The sequence below is a fragment of the Ciconia boyciana genome, chromosome 6, assembly GCF_034638445.1.
Source record: "Ciconia boyciana chromosome 6, ASM3463844v1, whole genome shotgun sequence".
In the NCBI taxonomy this organism is placed as follows: domain Eukaryota; kingdom Metazoa; phylum Chordata; class Aves; order Ciconiiformes; family Ciconiidae; genus Ciconia; species Ciconia boyciana.
Genome location: NC_132939.1, coordinates 9,520,495 through 9,529,681, shown reverse-complemented (window position 1 = coordinate 9,529,681; position 9,187 = coordinate 9,520,495). Strand labels below are relative to the sequence as shown.

Here is a 9,187-nt window from a genome sequence, read left to right as displayed (position 1 = left end):
TTAGTTTCTGGAAATGAAACAAAGCTTTGTTAGGTTTTCTACAGGAGAGGCAAATACCTAATACAGAACAAATTATTTTGATTGTCTAAGATACTTACCAACAAAGTGCTGATAGTAGGAGCTGCTGTTCTCCTTTAAAAAGCTGCATACATTCAGCCTCTTGCTTTTTTTCTTTTTTAAAAAAAAACTCTTAATAAATTACAACCTATGTCTGGAACGCAGTATCAAAAGGTTCAGCCTCCACACTGAAATGGGACATTCTCTGTGCCTACTCACTTCCCAAAGCGTTTTTGGGAGGAAAAAACAATCAACTCCATGGGCAAATGTATCATTTTATACTCATCTTGGTTTGGGAAGCAGCTCTTATACACAGGACCATAAAAAAAAAAATTCCAGCCCTTTAGATTCACCTTTTTCTGCAAGCAAGTGGCTCAGAGAATGCCTTCCATGTATCTTATGGCCACTACCCACGCCACGGGACTTCAGCCCTCTGTGTGTGGGGAAAAATACTCGGAAGAAAGTATCTAGAGCAATTCATTGTAATTGGGGGGGTGGTGGTGTGTGGAAAGACTGAAACCCTCTACAGCGCCATTTCTTCCCATAGGTACACAGAGATGATATTCTAGTTTAGCAAGAAAGAGAACAAAATAAAATAGCATAGCTAAAAACCACCTGAATCACAGCAGTAGTCTCTCTTACCCCAATTGTCTGGCTCCTCACTTATCACATCAGTTTAAGACCTGGCAGATACATTGTGAAAATTCATTCAGAACATTTAGAACCCATAAATGTAAAAAAACAGATAAACCAGACATGCTCAATCCATGCAATATAATGAAAACAAAACAAAAACCAAACCCCTAGAACTGTATTTCTTCATATTGAGATCAGAAACGGTAGTCTGAATTGCCAACTTTTTTTCCAACAATCTAACTTTTCAAGACTTAATATTTTAATAATAAATGACTAAGCGTTATAAGGTTTTTGTTTAAAAAGTGTTTTCACTTTAATGGGTTTAGTTAATAACATCATGAATGGTACAAAACTGTCCTTTTTCACATTTCCATACATTGTATTACGGACCACCTGAAAATCTGGACTAAGAACGCATAAAGTGTCTCTTAATTAGCCCTAGCTTCATTTTTGCCATATGTAGAGGAGATATGCAGAAAAACATGCATTTGTTAACAATGACATGTTAATATTAGCTTAAACAATAAGATATGGCAGAACGTGCACTAATGCACAGGTATGTAATAGGGTAAGAGAGACCAAATGTCAAGTGTTGGCAACAAAATAAATGACTGATGACACATTGACATTTTGTGACCATAGTTTTAGCTTTTCTGTTTTAAAATTGTTTTAAATAGTAGTAAATATTTAAATAATATTTAAAATATATTTCCCTATGGAAATCATTTACTTGGAAGACAGCCTGTAAGATGTGACTTTTTAAAAAGTAGCATTTCATTTTGACAATATATGAATACAATACATGTCATAGAACTTCAAAGACCCTAAAGTCCTTAGCCATTTTCAGAAACGTATTTCGATCCAATTTTGTCTCTGACTTTTTGCTAGCAAAACTTTGGAAGTAGCATCTCAAAGAAAACCTGCCTTTAAGAGAAATACTGTATTTCAAGAAAAACAAATGTAATGTAAACAGGGATGCCATACTAAAGGAAAAAAATAGTCGAATTAAAACCCAAATAATTCATCATGCAATTAGCTTAATTTCTGCTTTGCTAATTCATAGTCTAAGGAGGGGGTTGTTCCTTCCTAGTGCATCTTCTCTTGCAGTCAAATGAGTGCTCAATTTCCACTGTAAGATGGTTAAGGGATGAAGACCTCAGTTACTTCAAGGAAAAAAAAAGATTTGAGGTGTGGGTGCAGAATTAATTATCTAAAATGCAACAAAACAAAGCAAAGTATTTGTGCAAAAAAGTAATTTGTACATTGACTTTTTTCTAAGTTTGCTTCAGTATAAAAAATTTCTTCAATCCCACTAACAAAGATTTTGATTTATGATCCTTCAACACACTTGAGAGTTCCATGTTTTTACTTATTCTAATTTGGTAAATTAATAATCCAGCCACCATTTTTGCAGCCCAAGACAAAGATGGAAGCTCCATTATATTAATCTTTAATAGTCTGGGGTAGTTACTTTTATTCAAGACAGGTTTTTCCTGTCTTCTACAGGCACAGTGCTCGTTCAACTGGCCTTGGGAACAAAACAGCCAAAAATAAGCCAGGTCACCTTCTATGGCAGTGCAGAGCATCCTGGCCAGTTTTTTGTTTTGTTTGGGTTTTTTTTTTAAATGGTTGTTGCTAAAATTACCTTCTTTTTAAATAGGGATAAGCTACTCCAAAAGCCTCTCATTTCTTTTTTCAGCTTCTAAGGACTTGGCTTAAAACAAGTAGCTTCCTAAAGCTACTTCTAGATTCAAAAATCTAGAGTAAGTACACAGTAGCAGTATAGAAATCATTTAGAAAGCACAGAGACCTCTCTCAATTAGTTGCTTCATAGTCATATCAGGAAGGGATATGAGACAAAGTCTGATGAGTTCTTTACTATACCATCAAGGAGCCAACTTTATTGTTCCTTCAGTCTGCACCCTAATCATTTTCAAAATTACAGATTAGGAATTCCCAAACTGTGCTGTGCATATCACTGTAATGTGACAACAGAACTCTGCCTGGGCAAGTAAATACCTCTCATGAATCTACACACACTGCCAACCACCCCCACCAATAAGGGAATACACTAAGTAAATTTGGGAATACCCACTATCATTTAAGGAGTATACCAGGCACATTTCTACTATATCTCCAGTGTGCATATTTACATTAAAATAATTTTAGCTGATTGCTACCAATGTTGGCAACTTTGTTGTTTGGTTTCACCATATACACTCTAGCTCCTACCAGATTCAACACAGTACGACTGAAACAATAGCAACTCTTCAACCCTGTGCCTACCCTTCTTTTCACTGTGAAAATGAATTAGCTTCATGATTGCTCCAACAATCCGCACATTCTTCCTAAACCAAAACCTATCTCGCTCTCCTTGATTATAGTAGACATAGCAGTAGCACAATGCATCTATTAACATGACAGTGACCTCCCTTTTTAAAGCAAAAACACTATGAAGAGGCTTTAAAAAAGGCAAGGGCACATACCCATTTCTGTTCACTGTAATCTGCATACAAATGGTAAAGGAGAATTATTGCTTTTAAAAGATGAAAAGCTTTGGAAATAAGGTAAACGTCCTACAAGGTTCTAAAACTAATCAGCTAAAATTCTGTACATACTTTAATATTCAAACCTCTATCTGATTACTCAAGATCAAATCATTTCATTTTCACATCTATTCATTAAACTCTTTGTGGTTCTAAGGTCTAATGAATATTTAACAACTAAATAAGATCAAAACAGATAACGGGAAAAAAGGTCACATGGCAATGAACATTATTTCATTTGGCCAATGAATAGTGAACCCTGCTTTCTTGGCTGAAATTAAGGCACTAAGTGGCAGTGAAAGGATAAAGGAATGAATTTTTTTTCTACATTATCTGAAAAAAGACCAACATGACTATTTTTTTAGGACGCCAGTAGAGTACATATCCATTCTGAATGACTCAGTAAGGCATTCTGTTGGCAAATTTAAAGAAAATGTTCTCCTGATTAGAGCCCATTACATTCATTGTCTGAGTGTGACTAGTGGCACTACTAACTGTTAACAAACTGGAGGGGAAAAAAAGCTACAAAGATGTCTGAAGACTTGAAAGGCACCAAAAAGAGAACAGCTCTGCAACTGCCAGTTCTACAAACAATTATGTAAGCTGTGTTTAACACTGCATATAGTCTATTCAATCATCAATCTTTGTTGATGAAGATAAAGTGTAGTAGCTCTTCACTTAAACTCTCAGTTAATCAAGTGCTAGTTTAGTAAGAAATTTATTTTCACGTATCAGAAAATAATTGCAGTGTCTAACACAACTACACTTAAAGCAAAACTAGTCTAGTATGCATTATTCTGGTTAACACTGAAGCAAACCTGTATAAACAAAAGGGTTACCTCGAGATATATAGTTTACAATATGAAATCAACATATAAATGAATAGGATTTACTGAAAACAATGGAAAGTGTATTACAAAGATACATGAAACAATTTTAACCACAATATTTTCTCTGTGAAAAATACAACTATTAGTGAGATAAAATGTACAATTGAAATTTTTTTTCCAAAAGAAAAAAAAAAAAACACAGTATAAAGGAAAATATTTTTTTTCTTCAAAACAGGGAAAATAGTTAAGGTCATTGTCTTTCATTACAATATAATTTGACACAAAAAGCAGTCACAGGATTGCACCAACTCCATGTTCAGTCTCCTGAACATGACAATAGTAAAAGGAGTCCATAAAGCATAATGACATTTCTGGATTTTATGATGGCAATATATGTATGCAGAAACTGATGTCACTCCGGCTCTGTTCACAAATGTACAAAACCCTAAATTTGGTGGCCAGACATGTAAAAATTAGTTCACCCCACGCTGACTTTTCTGTTGCTTAGGGATGGAAAAATCTGTAGTATTTTAAGTGTTGTTATCTTTTTAGCAATAAAGAAAAAAGTATATGTAGTGCATGCTTTATCACTTGTCAAAAACGTTTCTGAAAATAAAACTAAGTTATCCAGTAGTTTACAAAATAGAAAATAATTCTTCAGGTTAAAAATGTGGTTAGGTTTACGTTTAGTTCCATCTCCAAAGGACTGATTTCCTTGGCAGCATCACTTTTCCTTAGCAAGAGCCAAGGCACAAAGTTCCATGAAGTGAAATGAAAATGGCTACGAACAAGAACGCAGTCTGGCATTGTAAAAAGAATTCAGAGCCTCCCTCTGAGCTTTCTGTTCCATCAGGTTAGTGCTGTAGAAAAATGTGAGATTTGGGATACATTTTTGTTATGAGCATTTCTGCTGGACACGATTCAAAAGTTCACCAAACTTTTCAAAAAGATCCTCCACCCATTTTATATTTTTCATGCACAGCTGCACAATCTCTTCCTGTCCGAGATCCGCACTCTTCTTCTGAACAGAGGAAATCTATTAAAAAAAAAGGGGTAGGGGGTGGGGAAGATGCATACACATATACATGTTAGGCTGCCAGCATTTCAGAATTTTCATTTTTATAATATTCTGCAGTTAAATACAAACCTTCTTTGGAAGAAAACCTTTGAACTTTAAAAACAAGGGAAAATGCCCCAAAAAATGCATTTCTTAACAACTAAGCCAGAGCTCAACTCTCGTATTTCTGCTACCTGGAGTATTTCCTCCAAGGATTTGCAGAAAAAAAGTAACGGAGTGGGCATTCTAAGACAAAAAGTGGCTTCTAGATCTAAGGAGTTACACACACTGGTAAAATTTGTTTCATTTATTTTGGATAACAGTGAAGAATGCTTACCTATCCCGAGGGAAACTGACTTCACACAAACCTTGTAACCCTCGTATCTGAATGTTCTGGGCAGCAGTGCCCATTAAGGGAAACATATGTGCTCAACATACCCTTTTCTTTGCCACAAAGAATTAATTAAAATAGGAGGCCACAATCCATACTCATTTACCAAGAAGAGGAGAACAGTCCCTCTAGTCAGACTCAATTCCCTTAATAAATTCCTTCAATGAATGTAAAAGTATCTCAAAGAGAACAATACTTACCTCTTCTTTACATGTTAGATATATGTGATATTTGTAATGATGGAGTGAGTGATACAAAGAATACAACTGTATTTTTTCTGGATCTACTGTAAACTCCTGCAAAAAGAACACTTATTTTAGGTAAATTCATGTTATTTTCCAAGACAGAGATACGATAGACATTTTCTTCTGTAAACGAATTTATTTTCAACAATTTAGAAATTGAGTATTTAATTCAAATAATTGCTTTGACATATTTTGGTACACTGTAACTCACATTACATCACAATTATCTCCTATCTCCACTTTCTCTACCAAATTATTTTATCAAAACTAGGTTTAAGAACTCTTTCAATCCTCCTGAATGCACTGCAAGTCTAAAACAGGCAAGACATCCCCTTCTCAAGAACTACTGCAAGAATTACCAAAGCTTAATTATTTTTCTACCCGATTGATGGGTATCATTGCAAAAAAGCACAGTTTGTGCTTCAGAAGAGCTGATCTATACTTATCTAACACTTATGTTACTTTGGCAAGAAATATGAGCGTGAGCTGTATTTACAGGTCATTTGTCTAGCCACTATTTACTGCTGGGAGGTAAGCCTATGTGAGCCAGTACCTAGAAAAATCTAGTTATGGTGTTCCCTAGGAATACTATGGAAATAAACAAAATGTATATCTGAAGCTTTACCACGTTACTTTTTAAAACTTTTTTTTTTAAATTTAAGATACACAGCTTCATGCTGTCATTGGAAATGAGGAAAAGAGCAATAAAGAACTAAATTTTTAAAAACCGTTATCTAGTCTCATTTTTTACAGTATTAACATTAATTTTTGATCTGGAAGCCACTGTATCATTTACTTTAGATATTTTGCAGCACGCTTAAGAAACTACTATCATTACGAGCTACACAGTGATTTTACCACAACTGCAAATGTTGAAGGCAAAATGTTGCTGCTTCAGCAACAGTCCAGGAGGCCGACTGCTATGCAGAAACAGGGTCTGAAGTTCAGTCCTTGCTCTGGTGGTGACAGAAGCAGAGTGGGCTCTAGCAGGGCTCTGCTGTTTGGCATGCTACAACGGGTGAGAAGCACAGCAACAGCAGTGCTCACCTCTCCCTTCCCATCCAACTACACCTACCGACTGCTGCCTGCGTAAGAGAAGCAACATACTACTACTACATCTTCCTGCAATCTTGAGTAGTTGCTACAGAAGACTTCCTGTATAAATATACAGGATTAGAGCATTTGGGTCTAAACATAGAACTTAAATAGGGGAATAACTATGAAATGATTTATTGTATTTTGTCTCCTTACTGGAATATAACTGTTTCACAGGTGAGTTAAAACAATGATTTAATATACTGCTTTAAATGTTTTTGTGTTTTGTTTTTCTTAACATTCCCTTGTTACAGAAAAAGCACCTCATGCAAAGATTTTATATTTTGATAAATTCTACCAAAAAAACCTAATACACGAAGCAGTATTTTATATAAATGTGGTTATCATATTAGAAGCCAGATGGTGCCAGCAATAAACTCTCTGAACACTTACCTGTGCTAATTTAGTGGTTGATTTAGAAGCCCTAAGCGTTTTCTTGTTGTAAGCTTTACCATTCATTTTGATCTTGGACACAGACGTTCCTCCACTTTTTGTCTTAGAATCCCGAGTGATCACTGTCAGTTCAGGAAAGTTTTCCAAAGCGTTCTTTAAAGAGAGCATATAAAGAAAAAGGATTATGAAAAATTCAAGAATGGCCAGCCACCCAAACTGCTGATAAATTGTCCATTTTTCTTTGAAAAGTTCGAGTGCAGCCTATTATGAAACAATTTATTCTTCCACAAAGACCTGATAAAAGGTCTTTATGAGATCAAGCAACCATATACAGTTTGAAAAGCATGACCACTTGTTCTTGACTACTGTAATTTTTCAAGATGAGAAGATCCTTTTATCGTATCTCAGATTATCATCTGTGATTGTTTCATTAGAAAGAGCAAAAAAAGGCTCCACCAGGCAGTTTTTACCTTTTAAAATGCTTTGCATTCTATTTCTACCCAAGAATCTCTAAGGCCAAGTTACTTGGAGATGCCTAAGGACTTAATGCCTAGTCAGGCATGGGAAGTCTACCAATTGTAGCAGGGATTGGATGCCTAAATATCCTCATAGGTTTTGTCCTAGCTTTTGCAACATATAAATTAATTGCATCTTACCCTATCTGTAATGTAGAAAAGCTTATGCACAGTGAAGTACATGACTGGTTCAAAAAAGTTCAAGTTTTTAAGACATATTAACTCCTGGGAGTGAACTGCATGCATTTCTACCAGCTTCAGTTCTACGTTATTTGCATGAATAAATCTGAATACCACTTTGTTGTAAAAATACAGCATTATGTTAGCAGCTGCTTTGAAATAGTTGTGTTATGCTATATAATCTGGTCCTGAAAAAAGTATTTCGAGTTAAATGAACATATTTATCTTTGTATTATATTCCAATATGAGGGGGAAAAAAAAATTCAGAAAAATGTATAAATCCTGCAGCTTAATGGTCTGATTTGGACTATTGGGTTAAAATACGAAGTTGACTAAATTTTTGTATTTTCTTTTAAGAAGCAGTACTAGAATTCAACAACCTCCCCTGCCTATAATTTCTTAGCACTTTATATACATCAGCCATTTTTTGCTTTATTAAAAAACTCTCAGTAAAAAGCTATAAAATCTACTGCACAGAGATAGTTGCATAGTGGTAGCAGTAACCTCGACTAGCTAACCTGTCCATATACAATATTCATTGCAATGCTTTCAAACTGGAACAGCAACTTTAACAGGTTTAAATTATTTAGTTTTTCTATCCACTGTAATCGCCTTCCTGAAGGTTGACTGAATGTCAAGGGGCTTTGGCCACTTCTGCCTTCCTCTGGAGAATTCCTATTAACCAGAACAGTTTACATGGCCAGACAACTGACCTAAAGCAGACAAATTTGAATTGGAATGAAGAAGAAAATACTAGCAATTTCCGCACCTTTGAGAGCACAAGACATAAAATGGTGATAATTATTTCCAAATCAAATTTACACAATTCAGCTAAGATGCTTCATTTACTGAGCTTCAACTAAAGCAACAGTAATATTTTCTAATTTTGTTTATAAAAAACTATAACCCAAAGGACACAATAAACTGTTAGAACTATAAAGAATGTTACAGGCAAAACTACCAAACACTGACTGCTAACTTCAGTGTCTGATTTCGTTCGTAATACAGTGTTAAAATATCCAGTGCTATCCAATACAGTGCTAACTGTATCCAGTGAAAAAAACGTGTTAAACTCATCCATGCTTATCAATGCAGAATTGTAAAAATATTCAAACCGAATGATACTCAAACGATAATTATTTTTTTTACTTATTGCTTGTTTCAGTGCCTCATTCAGCTCTAACATCTGAACTAGTCATTTGATCAAAGCTGGAACCAAAGCAGACTTTCCTGTACTAATCA

At 35.0% G+C, this 9,187-nt stretch overlaps 1 protein-coding gene across 2 annotated transcripts in view; it reads right to left on the bottom strand.

Annotated features, from left to right (window-relative positions):
• Nucleotides 1-978: 978 nt before the first annotated feature.
• Nucleotides 979-9,187, bottom strand: part of QSER1 (glutamine and serine rich 1) — a 47,228-nt gene continuing 39,019 nt past the window's right edge. For both annotated transcript variants that reach the window (XM_072863619.1, XM_072863620.1), the window contains 3 exons: nucleotides 7,251-7,403; nucleotides 5,718-5,813; nucleotides 979-5,105 (listed from right to left, as the gene is read on the bottom strand). In XM_072863619.1, coding sequence (XP_072719720.1) covers nucleotides 4,965-5,105; nucleotides 5,718-5,813; nucleotides 7,251-7,403 — 390 coding nt within the window. In that variant the 3' untranslated portion in view covers nucleotides 979-4,964. The remainder of the gene's footprint in view (nucleotides 5,106-5,717; nucleotides 5,814-7,250; nucleotides 7,404-9,187) is intronic.